We start from the raw sequence: 26633 nt of genomic DNA, 5'->3' as shown, positions 1-26633 counted from the left end.
CGGTCTTGAGTCACGGGGTGTTCAGTCGTTTTGCCCTGCCTCGAGTCGGTCGCTGAATGTGAGCTTGCCTGCCAGCGTTAACAGCGCGTCTATCTGGATCTTCTACATTCAACCTACAACAATTATTGTTAATTGCTGAAACCTTTTCTCTCTTTACGAAAACATATTCTCAGCATGGGCGACAAGAAAAGCCCGTCCAGGTAATAGAACGCGATTGTGATGTTGATATTTGTCGATTCAGATGTGTTTTTGTAAATTTCGATGCCGTTCGGGTTGATATTCGGATGCTTTCTCAAGGAGTGTTTCTCCCTTTTCAGTTTGTGTGCCAGTGGTAGACTAGTGCAGCTATGGCGGCTTCGCTTTCCCTACTCTGACTCTAACAGCTAGTCACTTTCAGACAAAGGGAGATTTACAGCGGGCACGCCTGGCCTCGTTGTAATTTTGTATTTAAATTATACAGTTCATTCGAAGTTAAGTGTCGAATGAACATTTTTGACATTCAAATCCGGTTAGGTTAGCTTCCAGCTAATACGTTTAGCTTGTTGGCTAGCCAGTAAAGGTCTATACAATCGGACGATGTGTCTATGGGTCGCTGGCTAAGCCGAGGGTTACTGTGAAAACCTGGCTAGCAGGCTAGCCAAAGCTCGTTTAGGCAACATCGTATGGCGAGGTTACTGTTAGTCCTATTAAGCACGTAATTAATATTCTATGTCTCTTTAATGCAAAGGTTATGCAGCAAACACTGAAGAGAGGACATTATGTGGATTATCAAATGTTACATGACGAACGTTAAGTTGACCTTATTATTATTTTGGTAAATTTCTTAAGGCCAAAAAGACAAGCCAAACCAACGGCAGACGACGGCTTTTGGGACTGTAGCGTCTGCACCTTCAAGAACAGCGCCGAAGCTTTCAAATGCAGCATCTGCGACGTGAGGAAGGGCACATCTACAAGGTATGGCACTATAGATTTTCAGTCTGCGAACGGGTTTCTGTGAGCTTCCTATCCTACCCCCATATCGCCCGTTTTTCTCCTGCAGCAAACCTCCCTGCACACGCGATTGAAAACGTAGCCGACCAGCTACCAGAAACGCTGAGCGGATTGAGAGGTTTTACTTGTTGATTTAGCCACGGCATTAGAAGGACCCGTTTAACAACTCTGAATATGGTTACGAAGTTCAGCAGTTGTGCACACTGAGTGGCAGAAAGCGATTTGAATGCCGTGAGTTTCAATGCTTGCGAGGTAACCCAACTGGACCATTGGTGCCACTGAGGGGAGAGTAAGAAAGAGAGCCACGGTAATGTAGGAAGGAAAGCTGATCTGCGCTTGCGAGTATGTGTCCCGAGTTCTTTGTGTTGTGCTGTTGCATTGTTATATGCACCAACTGGCGTGCATATTCTCTGGATAAGGTGGAATGGGCTACAAACATTATAGAAGTGTTAGAGCATTATCGTGGCACAGACATTATATTGGGTCGAAGGGTGAGACCATACTCACTTGACATAATCAGACGCAGCGTCTGTTGCCATTATCTGTCAAGCCACATTGAGTTGTAGGATTTTTATACTTCAGTTTGGGTTTTCTAGGAGAATGGGTTTAATGGATATGGACAAGCAGCAACTGTATTGCATTTTGCCAACATCTTTGTATGACAACACTGGAAAGCTTTGGCTGCTGATGTTTTTTTTTTTTTAATCTTGTCATTGTTTGACAATGGCCATGGTTTGAAATCACTGTGTTTGACATCACTGTGTTAATGGATACAAGCAGTATCTGAGAACATATCAGCATTCAGTTGCACTTGCACCCCCCCAACTCAACAGAGGATATGATGTATAGGATACCAAGAGCATACATATGAGGCCACGCTTAGAAATCAGGGTCATCCATCCTGTTGTCAGATATTATTGTCAGTTGTCCTGCTTACAGCTTTGAAATTTGTTAGAGCTTTGGTGTCGTGATTCAGCTCTGAACAGCCTGGTTTTTAGGTATGTCTTTGCCCGGTGGCAATGCAAATACACAAATCAACCAGGAACTTAGAAATGTGATGTAGCAAGCACCTTAATGCCGGTGTTTTTACTGTGAAAAGGCCCATGTCTTAAACTTTTTATTTTGAGCATGTTGGTTTAGCTGACGATGATGCATTTTGCATAACCGCACACTGAAAGTTGTTGGTGTTTGAAGTGCCTGATATGAATTTGTCATTTAGAATAGAAGGGGTAATATGCATGATGCATCACTATGAATTGAATAATCCTAAATTAATCTCCAGGCAGGTTTTGGCCAAGTAGCTCCTGTTTGTTAGTACATTAATCCTTTCCGTCAATGTGGTGTGCCTCCTCCTATTCATGAGCCTGCCTGCTTTCGATTTCATGTTAACCGCCTGCCTCCCCTCCCCTCCTCTCCTCCCCTCCCCTCCCCTTTTCACTCTCTCATTCCTGTTTTGTGCTCATGGCTGCGCAAAGTGATGGTGTGAAGTAAATATGCCAGTATTTCTCAGCAGCCGGCCTGCTTGATGTGGCTGTCTGCTTCCAGATATGAGTCACAGTGTGACCCTCGCACAGGAATCCCCATAGGCCAGCAGAGTGGTAGGTTTCAGTGAACCTCGCACATCCTCTTTTTCTGAAACGTGGAGCAGGGGAACTACAGACGCCGTCACTGTCTTTTTCTAAGAAGTTCACTAATACCGGTAACATGGGGATAACTGTTGTAAACAAAAGAGAGGCAGGCCGCAGGCAAGCAGACAGAGGGACATTTAAAAAAAAATGCAGTGACAGGAAACGATGGCAAGCACAATCGGGAGCCCCTAACCGGCAGGCTTTGGCAGTCTCCCAACTTTGAGTCGGGTCTTATAAGTGGAATCGCATGATATCTGTCACTGGCATGGCTCGCTTTGCCGTCCCCAGTCTGATCTCAATGGTTAACCTTTGATTGACGCTTTTGTCTGCTGATGTAAGAATCACGGCTGTTGTAACGAGCGCTAATTAGCCTGCTCGTCTCTGTTTGATGTATGGCAGTAGCACGAGAGCTTGCGTGTGGATGCACGGTGCTCCCAGCTAAATGAGCACTGCTCTTTCGACGTGTGTGTGTGTCTGTCTTGTCTTGGGGTTTCTCTCCAGCTCAGTTGCTCTGTTGAATAGGCTTTTGTGCTTAATTACTTTATCTGTGGTTGAATTTGGGACTTCAAAGAATCCAGCCTGGCATCCTTGGGATCCTCAGTTGCACGTCCCCATTTGGAAGCGCTAAGCAAATAATTAGTGGAAAGTGGTTGAATTTGGGTTTTGGTATGAGGGGGGCTTCTGCCAGCCAACAGGCTTTTAGTGGGGTTTAAATGCTGAGGAGTACCTCAGTGAAATGCACTCCTGTGAGAGTGACTGCACTATCAATATGAGATGGTTTTGTGGTACTGTTTTGTTGGATGTAACTTACAGGTCGTACTGTTGATGAAACTGGTTGATTGTGTTTATTTTATTTTCTACTGATAATGAGCTTCTGGTAAAGTAACAGGTTCCTGGACGCATGGTGTGGAGCTTTTCTTGTTTTGGTAGCCGTAAAAATAGTCTGTTATTGACTGGCTCCTCTGTAGGGGAGTGAATCACACTGCCACAAAGTGACGTGTCATTTTCTTATTCCCTGTGCGAGTTTGTACGTTGAATCCGATAACGAAAGCGCATAGTGGGAAACCTCAGTGACGAATCATTTCCCACACCTCAGAGGGGAGCTCAGACGTGTCTGCAGGCGGCTCGCGAGCATGTTGCGTGTGTGTGTGTGTGTCTGAGGAAGTGGAAGTGAAAACGGTTTCCGAAAACTATCTCAAAACCAAAGCGTCTCTCGCTTTCGTGTGCCTTTCACTAATACGAGAGACTGAGTGATGAGTCTCAAAGGGCTAGTAATCCTGCCTTAGGTAGTGCCGTGCCTCTGCCCCTCAGGCCAAACAGCTTTCCCCTGAGGCACAGGAACGGCATATGCCTACCTGTTGATGTTGGCGTTTGATCTTTTATTTACAACAGATATAATCCTAATTACATGTTATTAATATACTGTTTTAAATCAGTTAAGTGAAGAAAGAATTCTTCACCACAGATGAAGGAGTCAGGAAACATAGGCTCTGAGTATGCACATGTTCAATATCTGTATATTCAAATTGGCTGATTCCACAATCCCACAGCAGTGCTAATGCATGAGGCCAAATGTAAATGGACACAGCCCACAGCTTTCTTTCACCCCACTCTCACACGCAGTGTTTTCCTGTAAATGTTGGCTGTGTGCAAGCCAGAAGGGGACTGCCAAGAAAGTCTAATATGTCAGAGACTTGCAGTATGACCTGTAATCTTGCAGGCATACCTTGGTGTGAACGCAAGCAGGGATCTTGATGGGAAGGGGTATGATATTTTTAGGCACAACTTGATATTAACGGCCTCCCCAAAAATGCTACCCCTCATTAACAACACCATCTTCATAGTGCCATAACAACAAAGATAGATGTATCCACATCCCCATGTTGATATATTCTACCCCTCCATGATCTTTAGTAGGACGTATGTGCAGTCCTAGTGTACTGTTATTGGATTGCAGGGCTCCAGACTGCAAACAAATTTGATCAACCAACCAGCCACGGGAGCAGGTAAACAAAGATGGCATTTAACAAACATAATTGACACGATTGAATCATTCCGTGAAAAAGTCAACTCAGTTGTCAGGCAGCCTGACTAATTAGTATTGTTACTTAGTAGCTTCCAGATAAAAGTTAACTATGTATCCTCCTGCCTCTCGACCAGAGTAAGGTTTGGGACGCTAACCGCCAATTAGCGGCTGATTTCGCTAGGCAAGAGGAGACCACAAATTGAAAGGCAAGTTTTCAATGAGAAGTGGAGTTACTTGACTGGCTAGTTTTTGATGAGAGAAGGCTAGTCAGTCAATGTTTTGCTCCCACTGTCAGCAACATGCTTCGGACAACAGCTTTATTGTGGGCACCAAAAATGAAGAATTGAAGGCTTATCAAGGACCAAATCAAGGGCTGAATGCCATCTGCATTGTGTAAGGAAAGTCGGCTCTGGAGAAAACATAATAGAATCTGATTTTGAAGCGAGAGAGATACTCTGTGTGTGTTAGAGAGTTTTTGGATAGTTTGATGTCAAAAGTGTTTATGTGGATTTTAAGTGTGTATGTGGTGTTAGGAAGAGATAATTAAAAATGGATAACCATAAGTAAAGATTTAAGAACAAATATTAAATTAATACTTTTTATGGGGAAAATGTGTGTTGGTAGTTTTTTTTTTTCTAAAGCAAGACAAATGTTGCACAAAACTTTAGTGAAAGAAAGATGTAACTTTCATCAAATTTTTTAGGAGTGCATGATGATCATTAGGCTGGTTTTGGTGCCCCTGCGGCTCTGGAACTGCGTTAGCCATTGTGGTAGAAAGTAGTACTTTTTCTGCTTCACTGGCTCAGTCGGTCTCTCCCTGCATCTGCACTCTCCCTGCCTGCACTTTCATTAGCCTATCAACTACCTACACGCGCACCGATGATGAAACGCATGAAACAATCCATTTAGCTTTTCCCTCATTCCAAAGATGAAGCGGCCTATAGCTGATGATTTAAAAGAAAGGGGAAAAAAAACAGTAGGAGGAGGCTGGCGGAGAGGGAGAGCCAATGAGAGGTCAGAACTCCGACCCCACTGATGATGAAGGTGCAGGCTGCAGGGAGAGACAACTGAGCCAGTGAAGAAGAAAGAGTAGGCTTGTGGTACAAGGGGAATGCTATGCTGTGTGTGTGTATGGTAGGCAATGTGGCCGGTCCATTGCAGGCAACTCAACTTGTTACCAGGTCAACACAGTTTAAGCTTGAAACTTTTGAGGTTGCTTCATGAAAGTAAGAAACACAAAACCTGCGGGGACCGATGCATCGCCCTCCCCACTTTTTCCCAGCGGTTAGCCTAGATGAGGGTCATCGCTCAACAGAGGTTAAGTTAAGTTGAACTTCATTTGTCTCCAGATGGGGCAATTGGTTGTGCAGCAGTAAAAACAGTAATCAAACACCCAAGGCAGTTAAATACAATATATAATGAAAAGTTAAAAACATAGGGTACATGTAAAAACATGCATGCCGTTGTTATGCTGTGTTATTATTTGATAACATAGCAACATTATGTTTTCTTTTTAATTTATAATAGAAGATGTCCTATTTTGTCAGCCACTTCTCATGGCAGAGAAACTGCAGAGAAATGTATTCATCAGCATGCAAGGTTATTGATTAATACCATGCCGTACCAAAAAAAAGGATGCGACCAAATCATGTGCTGGAGCAACCAATTGAGAAAGTTTGCATCACCAGTGCTACCAGTGGAAAAGTTAGTCTGGAGCCCCGGATTGATTTTGTGGTGTTACTGGAAAAGTTTATCCAGCAATATGTTGGAATGCATGTTTAAACCCAGCTTGTGAAACTCAGGCGACCTGCCAGTGTCAGGCGGATATGAAACATGCACACACACACACACACACACACACACACACACTTGCAGACTTGCCCTCCCAGGAGCAGTCATCATTATCGTGCGATCAGGCACACGGGCTCTCCTGAGTGTGGCTGCAGAATGCGACACCTCTGTGGCGTATTGTGTTTCCCCCAGCAGGCGTGTTTCTTGGGCCCGCCCCGTGGTCACTTGCAGGTTACAGAGCGGAAGCCATAAAGGCCTCAGCTCTATGGTGATTGATCGAGCAGGGATCCGAGTGTGTGTGTGTGTGTCTGAAAGGAGGAGAGAGACGGGAGTGTAGTCGGCCATTGTTGGTTGTCGCCTTGATCTCCGGCGGCGTGGTGTGTGTTACATCCTCTGGAGGTCAAACACACTCATGTGCTTACATATACAGACAACCCCCACTGCTCCACTCGGGTTAAAGTACTGTCTGGGTCTCAGGGAGAAGAGAGGGGCAAAGTCGCTCTCTCTTGCGCTCTCTCTCTCTCTCTTGCCGCTGTCTCTCTCTCGCACTAGCTCTCTCTCCTGCTCTCTCTCTCTCCTGCTCTCTCTCTCTCTCTCTCTCTCTCTTGCTCTCTCTCTTTCTTGCGCTCTCTCTCTCTCTCTCTCTAGCACTGTGTCTCTCTCTGACTGTGCCACAAAACGAGTTTAAAGGTCCTTTTCCCGTTGTCTCTTTCTCTCTCCATGCACTTTTATTCCTTCAGTAAATGCTTAAATTAAAATTAGAAAGCTAATGTAATGTGAAAAAAAATAAAAGAGCCACCTGATGCTGATAAAGGACTCCAGCGAAGAACCTATTATGTATACACAATGGTCACTGTTTTGTGGTGCAGAGAATGAAATGCTGCATAGCGGTGGTTTGTTGGTCAGTCTGAGTGCCTTTGGCTCAGTGAAATTGTCTGTTTGTGTTCTGCCTTGACTTGGCCAGATCACCCACGTCCAGCTTGTTTAAAAGCAGGGCAGCATTGATCTGCGGTCTTCCGAAGCCTTACGAGGAGGGAAACTGGGCCTTTGTCTGATCTGCGCTGAAAAGCTATCCAAACATTGAGAAAAGCACTTCCGTTATTGAAGGAATTAATTTACGATGTGGCCTACTTCAAAACCATCAGTGTCTCTGGTTTGTTCATCTAATAGGGTTCTCACTGTTGACTGAGATCACACTTTGATTTTTCTTGTCAACACATTGTTGAGGTAGTTTAAAGCGGTTTAAAAAAAATGGGTACTGGATTTGTGTGTGTGTGTGTGTGTGTGTGTGTGTGAAAGAGAGTGTGATGGGGAGTGGGAAGCTCACATGCGCGCGCACACCCAGTCATCTGAAATGATGGAGTGGAGTAATTGTAATCCTGGGATTTTCAGTCACATTAACTCAAATTGTGAAGGATAATGGAATGACAAGAGTGACATGCTGGCATTCATTCCATTTTTTGGATGCCCACCCTTCCTGCCTGCCCTCTTGCCTATAAACACACACGCACACACACACGCACGCACAGAAAATACATTGGCTTATCTGATATTATCGGCAGCATCTACACTAAACCTTAAGTGTGCTTGCTACTAATCCTAACCCAGTGTGTTAATTGGCTGATTACGGGTCCTTAATGACTTACTATGGGATTTGTGAGGGGCTGGAAAAAGAAAAAAAAAGGAAATTATGAATACAGTTGCTAATTCTGCATGTTAACAAGCGGGGACCAGCACCACTGCCGGGCTTCACGGTTCATAATCCAGTCCTTAAGACAGTCCAGCGACGCCTCACTCACTCACTCTCTCGTTTACTTTCTCATAGCTCTGAGAGGAAAGGGAGGAGGCAGGGGCGGAATATATTACCCCAGCTATGGGCATTTTTCCAGTGCCACATTTTGGCTAATCCGCACCGGACTGTGCCGAGCTAATTTGCGTTCTATTATAAGTTGAACTGTGCCAAACTGTGCCGCGCTCATTTTTGGACCCTCTCCAGAGCAGGGCCAGACTGCACCAGGTCAGCCTCCAAACAGCCGAAAGACATAGAAGTATTTTTGTATCTGAAGACATGTATGAAGCAGATCTGGTTAAAACAGTGAGTGTGTTTAGGCAGACATTGAATTAAAAAAATAAACGTATTCCCTCATTGGTCTTTTTAGACTAAACCGATACATAAATACTAGGGCTGTCAGCGTTAACGCGTTAATCTATGCGATTAATGCTGCCGCGATTAACGCGATAAAATATATATATTTTTTAATGCCTTTATTTGGATAGTTATGAAGTTATGACAGGAAGCGATGTGGAGAAGAGGTGGGGAGAGGATTGGGAAATTACATCAGGCCAGACTTGAACCTGTGTCCCCTCGGGCAATGTAAGTAGGGGGCTTGGCCTACCAATAGCCCCCCTTGTTCAAAGTGGGGAATGACAGAAAAAGTTTGACAACCACTGCGGTAGTTGAAGATGGAGAGAGCTGAGGGATTGTTGGGCGGAAAGTTTCTGTTTAATAGGCAAAATTACGGAACAATCGACAAAACTAAAGTTGTATGTAGCATTTGTCAAATTGAATTTAGCTATCACCTTAATGCAAAGCACCCGACAGAAAGCAGTCCCAGGTTAGATGGTCGTCAACCCACACTCTACGACTTCTCTAGTAAAATAACTAGACCAGTCCGTGAAAAGGTTACCAACGCTTTAGCAGTTTGGGTTGCCGGTGATTGTCGGACCATCAACATAGTTAAGGACGTTGGGCTGACTGAGGTGATTCGAATTGCTTCAGGAGACAACTCTTACGATTTACCGTCGAGGGGCACCATTGTGTCTCGCATACATTCCTTTTATGAAGGAGAGAGAGCACGAAAAATTCAGCTCCTCAAGCAAGCTGCCACCGTCACCCTTACTGGTGACCACTGGACATCAGTCAGCAATGACAATTACCTGGGTGTCACAGCTCATTTGATTGACAATGTATGGAAATTGAGATATTTTTCATTGGAAGTAAAAAAAAAAAAACCAGACAAACAAACTTTTAATCGCGATTAATCTAGATTAATGAATTTCAAAATGTGAGATTAATTAGTAAATTTTTTTTTATCTATTGACAGCCCTAATAAATACATGTATGGCAACTGGGATATAAATGGAGAAATCTAACATTGCACTTTGTGTCTCGGAGTTCTTTGCCTCCACTTTTGTCTGTTGGGACACCTTTGCGACCTTTATCCCTATACTTAGACACACCCTCAAGCGAGTAGATCCTGATGTATGGGAATGCAAATCCAGGCTGTGCTTGGTGGTCGGGCTAAACTGAGTGAAGCCGTACGGAGCGACGGCATTCAAATGGAAAAACAGCACTAGAGTGAGAGCGAGCGAGCGAGGGATGGTGTGGTGGTCAGAGAGGAGTGGGTTGGGGAGGAGGGGAGTGAGCAGGCCTGTGCTGCTACAGGAGAGTTGTGGAGAAGAGGAGAGGTGGAGGAGAGAGCGGGTTCAGGGTTTGACAGACAGCAGCGCTGGGACGTGCTCAGCGGAGCGAGTGGCTCCCGCACAGGGCAGCAGAACTGAGCACATCATTACCCAACAGAGAGGAGCCTCACACAGACACACATACACTCTAACATTACTCTCTCTCTCTCACACACACACACTCCATTCTTTACACACACACAAACACACACTCACACTTTTCCATTCCTTACACACACACACACACACACATACACACTCCATTCTTTACGGCCACACACAACACACACACTAACCCTTTTCCATTCCTTACACACACACACTCCATTCTTTACGGCCACACAACCACACACACACACACACACACACACTTTTCCATTCCTTACACACACACACACACACACTCACTCAGACAGGCACACTCCCACTGCCATCCTACCCAGCACAACACTCAGCCTCTCTGTCGCTCACCAGGAAGAGTTGCAGAGAGTGACTTGATGAAAGGAAAGGGAGTGGGGGGTGAAGAAGGCACAGGGGGAGAGACAGACTCATGGAGATGAGTGCCACTGTTCTCACTCAAGTGAAGCTCAACCCGTCTCCTAACTTTCAAATTCAGATTCAAGCTCGTCTCTGAGTTCCAAGTCAAGGCAGTCTTGTCGATCTGCATGCCGATATGTTAAGTTGACGACTTGAGATGCAGGCTTCTTCGGGGTAAGGTGTGTGTGGTATGCCACGGTGAAGGCTGACGTCATGATTAGAAGAGAGGATAAGGGTGTGTGTTTCTCAGGCACTTGTGGATTAAAAATAATCCTCTGCTACTTTTCCTGGTAAGACTACTGAGAATGTTTTACATGTAATTGTCACCATCTGCCCTGTTGTTGGTGCCTCTCATGTTGCAGTTGTTTGTAGTGTTTGCAGCGTTCGTGTGGACTGGCTTGCAACTAATTGTGTTGGTCAAGGTGGTCAGAGGAGCGGTCTTTCTGCCACAAAAAAAATGTGTTGCTTTGAACATTTGCTTTGAACTGGGGTAAAAAAAAATACTAATTTTGTCCATTCATTTGTCACTGTTTGGCTTGGACCACACACACACACACACACACCTAGCACTTGGTGCGTGTTGGTAATGTTGGGATGTTGTCTGTTAGTCGGCTGACCCGATGTGCTGCCGTGTGTTTTGGTAAAAAAGAAGCACAGGAGTGGGCTGTAATAGTGGACCGCTGGCAGATATTTATTTGTTGATGTTTTCGCGAGTGCCTCCCGGGAGAGATCACGCTGTGCTGTGCTGTGTGCTGAGCTGAGTTGCTCTGTGCCGGCTCTCTTTATTGCAGTGCAGGCCGGTCTAGACGCTAAGCCTGCCGTGAAAATGTTGTCTCTCCTAAGCTGCGTGTTGTGCTAGCCAGAGCCTGGTCGGACTAATTTGAAACAGAGCGTGTTTACACGGGGAGGCGGAGAGTTTGCGGGGTTATCCAGGACAGCCGCTGCTCGCACGTTGACTGAAGATGGGGCGAGAGAGAGAGGGTGGAGAAAAAGGAGTGATGTAAGACGCTTCATGCATGTTTAGCACAGAGAGCTTGTCATTCTCCCTGACGGAAGGGGACGAGGTGTCTCCTGAAGGTCAGACAGCAAAGGAATTGAGCGGAGAGGGAGAGGGAGAGGGAGAGGCAGACAGTAGTGAGGCTTACTCCACACTCCTGGAGAGGGCTTCATGGCAGACAGGAGCCAGAAAAACAAATATGTGATGAGACAATGCCTCAAGATCATGCAAGAACTGACGTTTTTATTTATGTAATGCGCATGTGTTTGAGTTCTCTAATACCTCATGAAGTAGCGTGTATGTGTCACAGTGACGCGTTGTATAAAAATGCAGCGAGGCCTGGTGATCTCCAGTTTATTAGTATGCAGAGCAGATGAGGAAGCCTCTGCAAGCAGAGGGCTGGGAGGTGTTTAGTGTGTGAAGTGGGCTAGAGATGGATGTGTTTGTGTGTGAAAACAGCTTTAGAGCTTGGTAGTTTCTCTCCTCGTACTTTTGGATAGCCCTCTCCATTTTTCTCTCTGGCACTCAGACACACACACCACACACACACACACACACACACACACACACACACACACACACATACACATATGGTGGCAGCAGTCTGGTGCAACAGGCAGCACATCACTAATCACCCATTTTTTTCTGGATACCCTGCAGTAAGCTCTATTACTGCATATAATTATAATTATTTTTCTCATTGTCAAACGGGGTCCTGCCACAAAAAGTTTGGGAACCAATGCTTTAACGTAATTGTTTCACTAGATATGTGTGATGTTAATGACTGATTTGCACAGGATAAGAAATCTCTGTATAACCTAGATTACAGATGAGTGGCTAGCACATTCTAACATGGTTTGTGTCCCTGATGACGGGGTTTACTTCAGGTTAGTTCTGTTCACCTCTTTTGTTATAAGCCTCATCCATTTATCTCTATCATAGGTTTCGTCACATCGTCATATTAGTTAGTGTTGGCAGCACAGTCTTTACCTGCTAAAATGATAGTCAGGGTTCCCACGGTACCTGGAAACCATGGAAAACATGGAATTTATTTTTTCATTTTCCAGGTTTGGAAAAGTCATGGAAACTGAGCAAAAGTGAACACTTACATGGAAATTGAAACAGTTGTCCTGGAAAATTTTATTGGATGATGTGTAAAAATAGTAATAAAATGAAACTATTGAGCACAGAATTAAGATGAGTTTATAAAAACCCTTTACATGTGAACAGCTTTTACTGTAGATAGAAATGGATGATCCCATGTTGTTGACATGACCAGTCTAGTCTTTGATCCAATTTTGTAACATTATTACTTTAGCTATGTTCGTGATTTTTCGTTTTCTTTCTTTAAAAAAAAATTATACTACTAAATTCGTAGGAAACCATATTGGGGTCAGACAATTTTTGAAAAATCATTGATTATGACCAGACTGAATGCTATACATCTGATACTCTTAAGCTAAGCTTACTAGTGAGGTTTGCGTGTTACTGAGGAACCCACAGGGTAAACGCAGCCTGTATGTTCTTCCCTTTTTAGGTTCATTAGTTTGAATTTACAAAAGCTTTTTACAGACGAGTAAAGAGTAGGCATACCTACCCGCTTGCTACGTAAAAGACTCATAGTGCTCTAAATGTGTGATGCACTTACAGGAGTGAGTGCGACAATGACACGCTGCAGATTCAAGTCCTATTGGAAAGATGATCTGCCCATACAAGGACCTGGAATTGCCTAGTAGGGCACAGAGGAAAGAGGCCAGGAGGAAGAGAAGAGGGGAGAAGATGAAAGAGGAGGAGAAGAGAGTAGAGGATAACAGAGGAAAAGGGAGAAGAGTGAAGAGGAGTTGAGAAGAGTAGGAAGAGAAGACAGGAGCGTGAGGGGAGGGGGGCGCGGATGGGGGCGGAACGCTTCAGGGGCCTATATATCATCACTTAATATGGTACCTGGAAAATCAGGAGGTAGCATGGAATTTTTGTTCAAGGCAAGCGTGGGAACCCTGATAGTGTTTGTGCAGTTTGATGACTGTACATTATAGCCCCATTGCTCTGTAATGGTTCAGCTAAGCAACCTCTTTCTTTCGCTGTCGAATTCCCCAATTGAAGCACAGTCAAATGGTTCAGTTGGGCTATTTGATTGTGTTGCCAGTCTTTAAAGCGATTAACCTTTTACACCTACACTGCAATTAAGTGTTATTGACAACCGATCGGGTGGAATAAAGCCATTGTTTAGATCTCGCCTGTGACTGTGTCTATGCTACATGGGAGCCCTTCTCCAAACTGTCCCTTGTCACTGTACCTGTTTGCTTCCAATGCGTCATTTACATAACCACCATTGTAGATTTTCAAATACGCATATTCATTTGCTTATATATATGCGGGGGAGATTAATCACTTGCGTAATGGAACTTGGTTTTTAAACTGTCAAAACAATAAAAGTATAGAATATCTAGATCCATGTGTCCGTAGCCATGGTGGCCAACACTAGGGCCACCCCAGTGATCTCCAGGGTGACAGCCGTTCAAAGTATTACAAAGCCAGAGATATGCCCAGGAAGAGGAGTTTTGTAATAATGTGACCGCGGAGGGAGTGGTCTGAGAAATTCAGACGCGCTCTGTCTCCACAGCAGAGGCTCTCGTTGTGTTTTTTTGAACAGGGCGATGATTGAGTTTTCACAGCATGTCGGAGTGTGAGTTGATGTGTGACAGGTAGGAGTCCCTGCGGCGGTGTCCCTCTGGCAGTGCTTAGCCCCTGGCCATCACACACACACACACACAGCCAGCCAACCGCATCCCCCACCCCTCCACCCCCCTGAGAGGCCCTCCAGACAAAAGAGTGCTGTTCATCGAGGTCCTCTTTTTCACTCTCTCACTTTCTCTCTCTCGCTCACAGACAGTCACACTCTCCATTCCCGTAATTGTCTTTCGTTCCCAGTCTCCCTCTCTCCCTGCGCCTCTCTCGACTCAAGTGCTCTCTCGTTGCACTAACTTCACTTTGGGGAGGGGAGGGGGAATAAAGAATAGCTTTGTCTCGGTGGGGATTTATTTGCTCCTTAGTCCCTTTATTTGGATTAAACAGCTCCCCTATCTCCCTGAAGCTGATTTACACGCCTTCCCTGCGGCGTTCCGTCTTCCGCCCGGCTCCTGCTCCCCGCACTGCCCCTGGCTGGGGTTGTTATCGCTCAGCGTTGATGACAGTCATTTCCCTGCTTCCTGCCGTCAGTCTCTCTCTCTCTCTCTCTCTTTTTTCTCTCTCCTCTCTCTCTTTTTTTTTTTCTCTCTCTCTCTCTCTCTCTCTCTCTCACACACACACAGCTGTCAGACGGCACGGGGAGGGAGTGCTGGCGAGAGGCTGTCAGTCACAGCTTAATAGGACTGAATGACTGGGCCATGCATGGAGCCTTGCCCAGGGAGGAGGAGGAGGAGGAGGAGGAGGGGGAGGGGTGCAGGTCGTGACACTGATTACACATGACTCAACCTCCTGAGCCCTCTGAACACCCACACCCCTCCCCTCCCCTCTCCTCCCCTCTCACCCTCCCCTCTCACCCTCCTACCCCACATCCAGCCAAGCTCTGGAAGCCCAAGAAGCGTTCAGGTGTGGCCGGGGGATTTGGAGCGTCTCGGCCAGTGCTGGGGTCAGCGCTCCATGCTGCATTTGCTGGACATAAGGCAGTGTATTGTGCGCTGGGTGTAGCACAGCAGTAGCAGCAGCAGAAGCAGCTCTGGTGTTAACGTGCCAGGGAACGCTCCTGCTCCTGCCTGGTGAGTTACAGCTGGCACTGTGAAGCAGCGTTAAACACTGTGCCCCGTGACCATGCTTGCTCCGCTTATCCCCAGCAGCTCGCACAAATCTCCTCTGTGTGTGTGTGTGTGTGTGTATCTCTCTCTCTGTGTGTGTGTGTGTGTGTGTGTGTGTGTGTGTGTGTGTGTTGGGGGGGTGTATCAAATCAATCACTCCTCTGTCCACTCCTGCTGGCAGGGCTCCAGCTTAACCCCAGGGTGCAGAGGATTTGGGATCCTGCTGGAAGTAGCCTTAACTGAGTACCTGCTTACAAGTGGCTTAGCACCTTGCACCACTGGCAAATCTCCCACTCTGGATCCAAGCAAATACCCGGGGGTTAGAGTGGGTGGAAATAGCATGGATGGAAAGATAAGCTATTTTTGGTGACTGGAGGACATAGCATAACTATTTACATGCCAGGGATATGAATTCGCACATTTAAATGCGACTTCCCGAGGGCAGATTAGAACACGCTTGTGTGTGTGTGTGTGTTTGTGTGTGTGGGCCCTGTGTGCAGTTGAGCACTTAACTGCTGCGTGCTCGGTCTGAATCGCTGACACGGAAAACAAGATCATGTATGTGACGGTGATTTATAGCGAACTTGAGGCAGCACACTTTAAGTGTCTGTGTGTCGACTCTATATACTGGGTCAGTATCAACACTAATCAGTTTGCATTTTAAGTGTCTCTGTCAACTCTCTATACTGGGTCAGTATCAACACCCTAATCAGTTTGCATTTTAGCATCAAGGGCTTACGCTCAGAATGTTTTGATCCTAGAAAGCGGTGCTGAGGTCCTGAACTTTCAGTTATCTGATGAGTTGTTTTCCTCTCCTTCTTTGACTATATGGCTGCCATTGTGCTTCATCTTCCTTAACCTAAAAGCCCCCCACCCAGGCAGGGTCACGGCCCCTTCTCGAACATCAGCCCCCGAGATGAAGGAGCTGGGAGGCCGGGCGGGCGGTCGCTCACAGCCCATCAGCATTCCCAACAACAGCCGTATTGATCGCAGCAGCACACGCACGCACGCCTTCCCTCCCTCCCTCCCTCCCTCCCTCCCTCCCTCCCTCTTCACGCTGCCCCGTTCCCACGCGACATGATGCCCCATTATGAAGCCATTGATTGCCCTTTGATTGCCAGCCCTCTGGAGGGATGGGCCCGCCGCTGGAAGCCATCAGTCAGCGGGAGCGGGAGAGACATCAGCCGGCCTCAGCGCCCAGCCTCATCACAGCGGGATCGCCCGTGCCGCCGCCTCTTCCACCTGCTCTCAGACTGTCTGCTTTTCAAGCAGAGTTTTTCGCCGTGTGTGTGTGTGTAGGTCGTTTAGAAGCTGCATGGTTGTTATGAGTAAACAGTTTGTAGTTGCTGGGGAGGTTTTCTGTTTCTTTTTTCTGTTTTCTTTTTTTTTTGAATGGTCATGCTCATTTCATCTTGGATTCCCCTGCTATCCTGCGTGTCTCCAACAATGCTTGCCTGCCAGACAAACAAACAAGACCAAATAAGCCCTGGCTTATCTCAAGCCGCGTGTGTGCGTGTGTGCGTGTGTGCGTGTGTGCGCGTGTGCGCGTGTGTGTGTGTGTGTGCGCGCGCGCTGTGTTAGTGATTTTCTTCTGTTCTGGCTCACTTGTGATGTGTAAACACACACCAGGGGGTCCTGTGAGGGAGGGCAGGAGAGGGATCTGCATTCGAGTGGAGAGGACACCCCTCGGAAGACGTGCTGTTAATGTGGCGGCTCAGGTACTCAGACAGCAGGGAAATCCCTGTGCACTCGTCTTCGGTCAGGTCTACACGCGCGGCAATGCGCTACGGCTGAGACGCTGGGGGAACGCAACAAGCCATCCAGACCTTCCACAGCTGCTCAGGGTCTAGTTAACACTTCTTTTCGAAGAGCAGTGAGTAGAATGCCATTTGGCGTAGTGTGTGTTTGAACTTGAACGTGTGTGTGTGTGTGTGTGTGTCGTGTTGTGTGTGTGTGTGTGTGTGTTGTGTGTGTGTGTGTGTGTGTGTGTGTGTGTGTGTGTGTGTGTGTGTGTGTGTGTTGGGGTAGGGGTTATAGTACTCCAGTGATTTTTGCAGGCTTTGGCCCAGCTTCTTGGATCAACTCCGTCTCCTTTCCCTCTTCAATTCCAGCTGCTGTTTTCTCTTCCCCCTCCACCCCTCCCCCGAATCCCTTGCAGTCTTTCCTTCCTTCCTTTCATTCTCTTCATTTCTTTTCTAGTCCTCTCGTTGACTTGTTGGCCAGCCCTCCTGTTCCCTCTTTAACATCTCCCCTCAGAACAGCTCTACACCCCTCTGTATCCTCTTCACTCTGGGGGCCACTACCTCTGTCTCCTCTTCACCCTGGGGGGCCACTACCTCTGTCTCCTCTTCACCCTGGGGCCACTACCTCTGTCTCCTCTTCACCCTGGGGGCCACTACCTCTGTCTCCTCTTCACCCTGGGGCCACTACCTCTGTCTCCTCTTCACCCTGGGGCCACTACCTCTGTCTCCTCTTCACCCTGGGGCCACTACCTCTGTCTCCTCTTCACCCTGGGGCCACTACCTCTGTCTCCTCTTCACCCTGGGGCCACTACCTCTGCTCTTCCAGTCACTCCCTCTACTGTCCTCTCTCTGCTACCTGTTCCCCTCCCTGCTGTGTCTCCTCTCAGTGATCCCCCCCCCCCCACTCTGCCCTCCTCTCCCTCTCATCTCTCTTATGAGCTCAGCCCCTTCTCCACGGAATCCTCCCTCATCTCCAGCTGCTGCCAGATGTTGGCCATTATACTGCAGGAACGTGAGCTGGCTCAGGATGCAGTTTCTCTCTCTGCACCTCTCTCTCTCCACCTCTCTCTCTCTACCTCTTTCTCTCTCTCTCTCACACTGTTTTTCTCGGGGCGCCTCATATCACTAGTCTGGTTGCTTTTTAATCAACTGTACTCTGAGCCCAGACCTGAGGCTGCAGCACAACATACAGGTCCTGTTCCCCAACTCTCTGTGTGTGTGTGTGTGCGTGCGCGTGCGTTTTGTGTGTAGTTGTGCAGAGCAAAGCATGAACCCAATTTCCATATTTGCAGGCCATGATGATGTCTCCACGGGCGGGGTGTTGAACACAGCCCCTGACACAGGCGCGTTTGTTCTGGCAGCCTCGGGAGGCTTGAATGAAGGGGGGGATGCGCCGCACTGCGCCGCGTGAATGACCGCAGTTGTCCTCGCTAATGACGCTCAGGCCACGGAGGTCAGGCCACAAACACACAAGTGTACATGCCTTCACCCGCTGCGTCTGTCTCACAGCGCAGTAGCCTAGGCGCTGTGTAGCTCCTCCTGGTTATAAGTTCTAAGCTGCAACCTGCCCTTCGCCTCCCTGTCACTGCGTTGCCAGGGATTGGACAGAGTTACGCCTCCATCATGCAGTCAGCTGAAAGGCTGAAAGTGATTTTAAGGCCTGATCTCAAGATGACAGGTGTGGGAAGTGGTGGTTGTTTTTTCTCAAAATGAGACTGTCAGTCATTTGTGTGTGTGTGTGTGTGTGTGTGTGTGTGTGTGTGTAAGTGATATATTGGTGCGTAAAAACTGGCGATGTTTTGAAGTTGAGAATGCCTGCCTTCTCAGAGCATGTAATTCAGATCTGTATCGGAGTGCCCTCTGTATCCCCCCCTCAGGTTTTATGAATATAAGCTCTGGCGGGTCGAGAGGGGGAGAGAGAGGGACAGAGATTGTGCCATGTTCTTGATCCCATTTCTGACGAATGGGGTCAAGCTCTCTGTAATCAGATTAGCGGAGGTGAATGACATGCTGCAAACGTTTCACCCACTGACCCCCACCCCTCTCCCTATATTCATTTATTAAAGGAGTCAAGTAATGAGATTAGCCTGCAAACAGGCGCTGTCCTGTTACCAGCACTGAGTGAGGGTCCTGCCAACACAGAGCACCCCCCACCCCCACCCCCACCCCCTCTCTCCGTAAGCTTGCCAGGGAGCTCTTACTGTCCGTCACTCACAATCCCCTCTTCCTGTTTGGCTCTCTCTCTCTCTCTCTCTCTCTTGCTCTCTGTCTCTCTCTGTCTTGCTCTCTGTGTGTCTCTCTCTCTCTCTCTCTCTCTCTCTCTCTCTCTCTGTCTTGCTCTCTGTGTGTCTCTCTCTCTCTCTCTCTCTCTCTCTCTGTCTTGCTCTCTTTCTCTATCTCGCTCTCTCTCTGTGTCTCTCTCTCTGTCTTGTTCTCTGTCTCTCCCCCCCACATAGCTACACGCACCATCATCTGCTCACCATCTCGCCATGTCTGTTTTGCTCTCTTTGCCTTTTTTTTTGTTTTTGTCAAGAAATCTTTGCATCCCTTTGAAGAGCTGGCCAAATTGTCACCATTAAACCAAGTCACGGCACATGAGAGGCAGTGGTGTATCTAAAATGTATTGAGTGGTGTCTGCCTGACGCCATACTGGGTATCTAAAGGGCCCTGGGCCTGGGCCATTTGCGTTGAGTGTACTAGGCACTACTGCTTTTAGAATGTGGCTGCTTGAAGCTTATGGGTTTTACCTGCATTTTGGAAGGTTGTTCAGATGGCAGTTTCATCAGGCAGCAATATCTCCTTAGCTACTACAGTTACATAGAAAGATCTTGGGCTTAGGATTGAAAAGGTTTTCTGTTGCCTGACTGGAAGAGGAAAATGTCATCTGTAGGGGAAAAAGGGGATTTTTGTAGACTCCTTTTGACCCACAGGTGGTAAAGCAGTTGGCCGTTAGTCAGTAATCAAAGCTATCCCTTGAAATCCTACTTGTCAATTAACAACCATTGTGATGTGAATGGGTACTTCTGCCATCCTTGCTGTGGGGAATGGTCCGAGTTGGATGTATGTCTGTGTGCACTTCCTCTTCAGTTGGGTGAATCCATCATGGCTGCCGTTACAAATTGGAGGGTCTTGTGACCAGTGTTATTGTACAGCTGTTGTGGTATTATTAAGTTTCAGATTTTATGGCTAGCTAAACTTGGCCCTGACTTGACGTGGAAAAATGTCTTTGTCTTTGGGCTGTGGTGGAAGTTCGGAGCGTGACTGATGTTACAAAAAACGGACATGCGAACTATTGTAAGAACAAAATTGCATCTAGCACAATTTAAAGACTGCATCTCAGTAATAAACACAGAAGAGAAATAAAGAAAATGGTTGTTTATTTTCCAGTAATTCCACTATTATAGTGTGGCTGACATTACCGTTACTGATGTTACGACTTATGAACTGTTTATTGTAAGTTGACAAGCCAACACTGTGCCAACCCAAGCTGCAAGCAGAGATATGCAGAGTTAAGTGTAAGAGTTCTAGATGATTCTAATATTGATGAGAGTGCTAGTATTTATGTAATCACAGGAAAAATACGGTCTTGTCCACATGTGATATCAGTCACAAAAAACTACATTTTTATTTGATTCCCTATGATCATGATTTTTTGTGCCTTTCACAATTGTCATACTAGAGGTTATGAGTAATTGGGCTGGTGTTGAAATATATGCAAGGTCATCCGTCACATTATGCAACGTCAGTTATGCAATTTAATTCAGGAAGAATACATAAAGACAAATGTTTAATGATCTTAAGCAATAGATGGTAGCACATACTAGTACTGGAAAAATGATTCAAAGTTCTTGACAGTTGCAATTATGGTAAAGTAATCTATTTACTGTAATCTCAAAAGAATTCATACTGAAGCCCAGTTTGTGCGTTGCCAAGGAGCTTTCAGATATAGGGAAATTCCATTGTTTGTGATGACATTTAAGTGGCCCTTATTTGTGGGAGCTCCATGAAAAATATCAGGCCTCTTGGATCAAATCTATCATTTCCAGTAACTCTCAGGTCTTTTAATGTTGGTACACCGGTGAAATCTTTTCTACAGTGTCATTTATTTTATTTGGTCCAAGTCCACCTATCGATGGATTTGCCCAATATTATTATTATTTTTTTAAAGGAGAACAGACAAAACTCAGCCTGATCTGTTCAAACATAAGAGTTTAAGAGAGTTTACTGTTTGGTTTGGTTATTGTCTGTGCTTAACTTTTGACTTTGTTGGGAGGATTGAACTGCCTCATTATGAGTGAACAGTGGTCAGCTGTTTCCTACTTTAAGCCAGGCTTTTCTGTGAGAAACTAACTCCTCTAAATAAAATGCTTACTACACAGGACTCACAATATCCTACATTGACCTAAATTCAAATCCATCTTCTGATGGAGCATGGCACAATAAAACTAATAAAGGCTACATCTTTGAGTCGGAGTAGCCTTGTGAGGCTAATATTTCAGGGGTTGTATTTGGTTTTTGCTTTTTTGGAATGGTCACATCTGCTGTGGTTTGAACCCCTGTCATTTAATGAAGATTTACTGACGGTCAGTTAAGTTCAAAGATTTACCCTGCATGTTAGGAGCAGATAGTGTGATGGAAAGCGAATGTGGTGGCGGGGAGATTAGCTGCTGGCCTTGCCAAATTTACTAGCATGGCTGCCATTTGGACTGACCAGAAGGACTGAACAGTTATTGTTTTCTGGTGGGTGAATAATTTGGTTGTGACCAGCACCATTGTGACACATAGTTATGGTGCTATTATGAGTGCTGTAAGCTTGTCCACTTTGTTGGCTCAATGGGGGCATATGTGTGTGTTTGAAGAAAACAATCCAGGTGACCGAGAGGGCAAGGGGGACGACACACAAAGGCAGAGGGCAGAAAGCTAAACTGGAGAGATAATCCGAAAGGGATCATAGTAATTCCCTTGCTGTCGCAAAACAGCTCCTCAAAGCTTCAAAACTCAGACAGCAGATCAGCAGAAGCAGCCAGGGAGGACTTCTCAAGTCAAGTGGAGAGCTTAACTCTACAAGGGACTATGCCTTGGTGTTTAAATCAGTGCAAATACGCAGTTAGTTTTGAGGATTCCCTAGTTGTAGACAATGAGAAGGTAAAATAAAAGAGATACACATCCTGTATAGAGTGTAAGCAACGATGTCTTGGGAAAGGTCAACTAAACTGCCGAAGATTGCACTAGAAAATGACAAAGTTGAGAAAGAAAGTGCAAGAAAGAGAGAGGATAATTGTGTCGGGCAGTTGGTACATTGTGAGAAGCAGTAGTTGGGAGTGGACGCCTGCTGGGGTTTTCCTCTGTGCTATTTAAGAGCCCGACTCTGCCCTCACGGGGGAGAGAATCAACAGTGACCTGTGCTGATTGAGGTGCTGATTGCATGTGCTCTCTCTCTCTCTCTCTCTCTTTTTCTCACTCTCTGTTTCTCTCTCGCTCTCTCGCTCTGTCTCTCTCCCTCCTCAGGAAACCGCGGATAAACTCGCAGCTGGTGGCGCAGCAGGTGGCCCAGCAGTACGCCACGCCGCCGCCACCCAAGAAGGAGAAGCGCGAGAAGCCTGACCGGCCGGAGAAGGAGCCGGCCGATGGCGAGCGTGAGCGGCCTGAGGGCGAACCGGCCGAAGGCGACCGTGACCAGCCTGACGGCGAGCGCGAGCGTGAGCGGGCAGAGAGCCGGCAGCCCGACGCTGAGCCCCTGGACAAGGGTGACAAGGGTGACAAGGGTGACAAGGAGCTTGTGCACAAGGAGAAGAAGGACCGTGAGAAGGGCCGCGAGAAGGACATCACCCTGGCTATCACCAAGAAGCCCAACAGCAAAAAAAACAGGTAAGAGAGCCAAGCCAGGGTTTTATTCTGAAGCGCAGTCACTGTCTTTTTGCCCCCTCCTGCCCCTCTGGCCACAGTAGCACAGCTGTTTGAAGGAACCCTTTTGTTTGTCTCTCTCTGTGAGATTTCTCTGTGTGATCTCACATTTCCCCTCCCTCCTCTCCCAGACCAAAGGCAGACAGTCGCCAGAGTCCACCGTGTGATCGGAGCAGCATACAGTCCGCAAAGTCCATGACCAAGACCAACAGCTCCCACAATTCAAGGTGAGCCCTCCGTCCGCCCTCTCTTTTGTGATCTATCCGTGTGCGACACACTCCAGCTAGCGCCTTTTCTTAGGTTAAAAGAGAGGCCATTTGAGTATTGAAATCTGTTCTGTTCTGTTAAATGAAACCTTTATAATTGTGAATGGTTTGATTAACTTGCTGGTGGACCCATTTCTGAATGCGCAGCGCCTCAGAAGTAAAGACAGTTTAGCGTCGGCAGAAAGAGGAATTTCTCTCTGTCGCCCCTTGACACATCAATTGAAAAGATGAGCCATGGGCTTCTGTCGCTCACAATAGCAATGAATTACATGGGAGCGGCACTGTCAGTCCCTGCCCGTAATGAACAAGACTTGCACAAGGCTGCTTTGAAAAATGAATGGAGAGGCACGCTGATTCATAAATGCTCCTCACCCACTCTCTGCTTTCTCTCTCTCTCTCTCTCTCTCTCTCTCTCTCTCTCTCTTTCCCTCTGAGACTGTCTGGTTGAATGAGTGGAGCGTGGCCCGTGCTGAAAATGAGCAGCGCAGTCTCTCACTCCCACACGGGCTGGCTGCCCTCCCATCCTTGAGCCTGCACAAACAAAAGCTCACTGTCATTGTCAGCAAGATAGTAGCTGTTTTCTTTCTAAAGAACCCTTTCCTTCTCTCTCTCGTGTGTGTGTGTGTGTGTGTGTGTGTGTGTGTGTGTGTGTGTGTGTGTGTGTGTGTGTGTGTGTGGACCCGCAGGCCCAAGCTGAAGAACATTGACCGCAGCACGGCCCAACAGCTGGCCATCACGGTGGGCAACGTAACGGTGATCATCACAGACTTTAAGGAGAAGACGCGCTCGTGCTCAACCTCCTCCTCCACGGTCACCTCCAGCGCGGGCTCCGAGCAGCAGCACCAGAGCTCCGGCTCCGAGAGCATGGACAAGGGCTCGTCGCGCGCCTCCACCCCCAAAGGAGAGCTCTCAGTGGGGCACGACGAGTCGTTCTGAGCCCATCCCTTTCTCGGCCCCCAGAAGTTGGTCACCCTCCCCAGTCCCACCCCCCTCCCCAATTTCCTGTGTGACCAACATCCTCCTGGACCGCTATGAAGAGACTGAGGATTTTTCTCCAAGCCCCCACCTCCCCTCGCCAAGCTTACCCAAGATGGAGAAACGACCCCCCCACCCCTGTCCTCCCACTCCCCTAACACCCATCATGTTATGATTCACTTTATATTCCCTCGACTTCTGCAAACTGAGAGTTTGGTTTGTCGTCGGGTTCCCTGAGCGAAGCTACGAGCAGAATCTGTGGAGATCGGCCAGGAGGAGTTCAGCCATGGAGGCAGAGGTGTGAGACCCCCCTCCCCCACACACACATATTTTCTCACACACTCTCCACTCCACAGTGGTAGATGGGACAGTGGGAGCTGTGGGTTACCGGCGAGCCTGAAGGTATCTTTCAAGAAAACCTGTATGTATTGTTTTATATATTGTAAGTGGATGTTTGGCTCAGAGTCTTACATTTTGTTTGTTTGTTTGTTTGTTTGTTCGTTCCTTTTTTTTGTACAAAATTGTATCTGCTGTGCACAACAACCACCGGTGTTTTAACAACTATGACTGCTCCCCAGTTATAACCCTATTTATTATCTGTCGACACTTTCCCGTGTTCCTCTCCCTACCCCATTTGCTTTAAACTGTGCTCTGTAGTGCAGCTGGCTAGCTGTGTCCCCCTTGTGTCTTCTGGGGAAAAGGAAAAAAAAAACCTCCCCCTGTTCCCCATGGACACTGGTGCTAGATAACACTGTGAAACAGTTTCAGACCCGGGACTGCCATTCACACCTGATAATGGGAGTTTAGCAGAAAAGAAAAAAAACAGACCCGAGATGTCATTTTCCATGGGCACCCAGTTTCTCCAGCCTTCTCCACTTTATTCCCCTGATGTGTTTTTCAGTCAGAAGCTGTCGGCATTGTTGTGGGAACTGATTGAGCTGGCGAAGTCCAAGCTGGTGGTGAGGTACATGCCGGATCTGTGGATGTACATCAACTTGTGCTTGCTGAGTGGAAGCTTGTAGAGCGTATTTGCCAAACCATCCCATGTTACCTCCATGGCCTTTATTGTTTTTGTTTTAAAAGTAGGCTGTAGCGTCATGGCAGAGACCCCCAAGGAAAAAAAAAACACTAAAGTTGACTTGAGACTTGCACATCAGCTGCCACGTGTGTCTGCTTGTCTCACCTAGCCGGAGTGACTGAAAATGTTACGTGCAGTTCCCAGTTCAACAAGCTTTACACGAGAGGCAGACGTATCTCCTATTTGCGCTGAGGGACATCGGAAAGGCCCGTCAGATTTGAAGATTCTGATGAGGCCGTTAGTCCTCTGTGTCGTCAAGTTTAGTGCAAAGGTTTCCTTTTTGCACTCTCTGCGAGACTAGTTGCAGTTTTAGTCGGAAATGAAGAATTTTAGTTCGTTTTAATTGAATTCAAGACATTGAAGATGTCCACTGAAAGCAACTTATCTCTACGGCAAGTAGTTTCACTGTAAATAAACAGTTAATCATGGTTTTTTTCTTTTCTTACGTCACAGTATCTTGAACTGAGAGATGTTTATACAGTTCATGTCTCATGAAGGGTTTTGTATTTCATCACCTGACTACGGTTGCGAAATGGGCGTAGTCAGGCTAACCAAACGAATCCAGCGCAAGAGACGAAATAAGCAGACTCCCTTTCAACTTGTATGAAACCTGTACAAAGTATAAATGTGTATATGATATCTGAGTTTTATTTATTGAAGGACCAAAGGAATTTGATAATGATATGACTCGTTAGGCAAATAACAATTTGAAAAGGAAAAAAAAAGCGTACTTATCAAATGTGTGATATTAAATACGATTTAAATAAAGACATTAATATAATCCATTTAAAAATGTGTAATGCTTGTCCAGTTTATGTTGAGGATTATGTGTTTTAAAAAAAACCTGGTTTAAAAATGAACACACAAAAGACAACAAAAAGGATCAGCTTCAACAAAGGTCATCGCTGTACAGTAAGCAGCTGTGTCATCACGGCTTCCTGCGCTGGCTATGCTTTGCTCTGTTCTCCCTGACTCTGTGTTTGAGGACGTTCAGTGGTGCTAGAGACCCAGTCAGATGGCGGTGCACTGGGCAGATTCTGAGCCCCTTTGACCCCCCCCCCACCCCCACCCCAGTGTCTTGCTTTTGTACAATACGCAATGAAACTTAGGCAGAGGCCCCCTCAGATTGAGATGTGCAACCTCCGACCTTAGAGGAAAAGACACCAAGGGGCCCAGTTCAGTGAGTCGTAGGGCTTGCTTGCGTTGTCGTCGCCCCCCCCCCTGCTTTGTTTTGGTCACATAATTCAGAAAGCAATCGGGCTGGAGAGATGTTATGGCTGTTGTGACGGTAGAGAAGACGAAAGCCATCACCCTGAGTGAGTTGAACTAATCGAGGGATCCACAGCTTTTGCTTCTGTTGAGTGATCGTGTTTTGGGCGTCAGGGGTGGAGCTAGGGAAGACCAAGTCGAGGGACTGTGAGATTTGGGCTTTTTATTTTATTTTAT

General features: G+C 46.8%; 1 protein-coding gene across 1 annotated transcript; it reads left to right on the top strand.

Moving 5' to 3' along the window:
• Positions 1-26633, top strand: rybpb (RING1 and YY1 binding protein b). Its single transcript, XM_012838602.3, has 5 exons — positions 1-200; positions 829-954; positions 22473-22832; positions 23000-23095; positions 23821-26633. The coding sequence occupies exons 1-5, from the start codon at positions 175-177 to the stop codon at positions 24068-24070; spliced, it is 858 nt and encodes a 285-aa protein (XP_012694056.2). The 5' UTR covers positions 1-174; the 3' UTR covers positions 24071-26633.

The sequence above is a fragment of the Clupea harengus genome, chromosome 5 (assembly GCF_900700415.2).
Source record: "Clupea harengus chromosome 5, Ch_v2.0.2, whole genome shotgun sequence".
Classification (NCBI taxonomy): domain Eukaryota; kingdom Metazoa; phylum Chordata; class Actinopteri; order Clupeiformes; family Clupeidae; genus Clupea; species Clupea harengus.
This window is presented reverse-complemented; position numbering and strand designations above follow the sequence as displayed.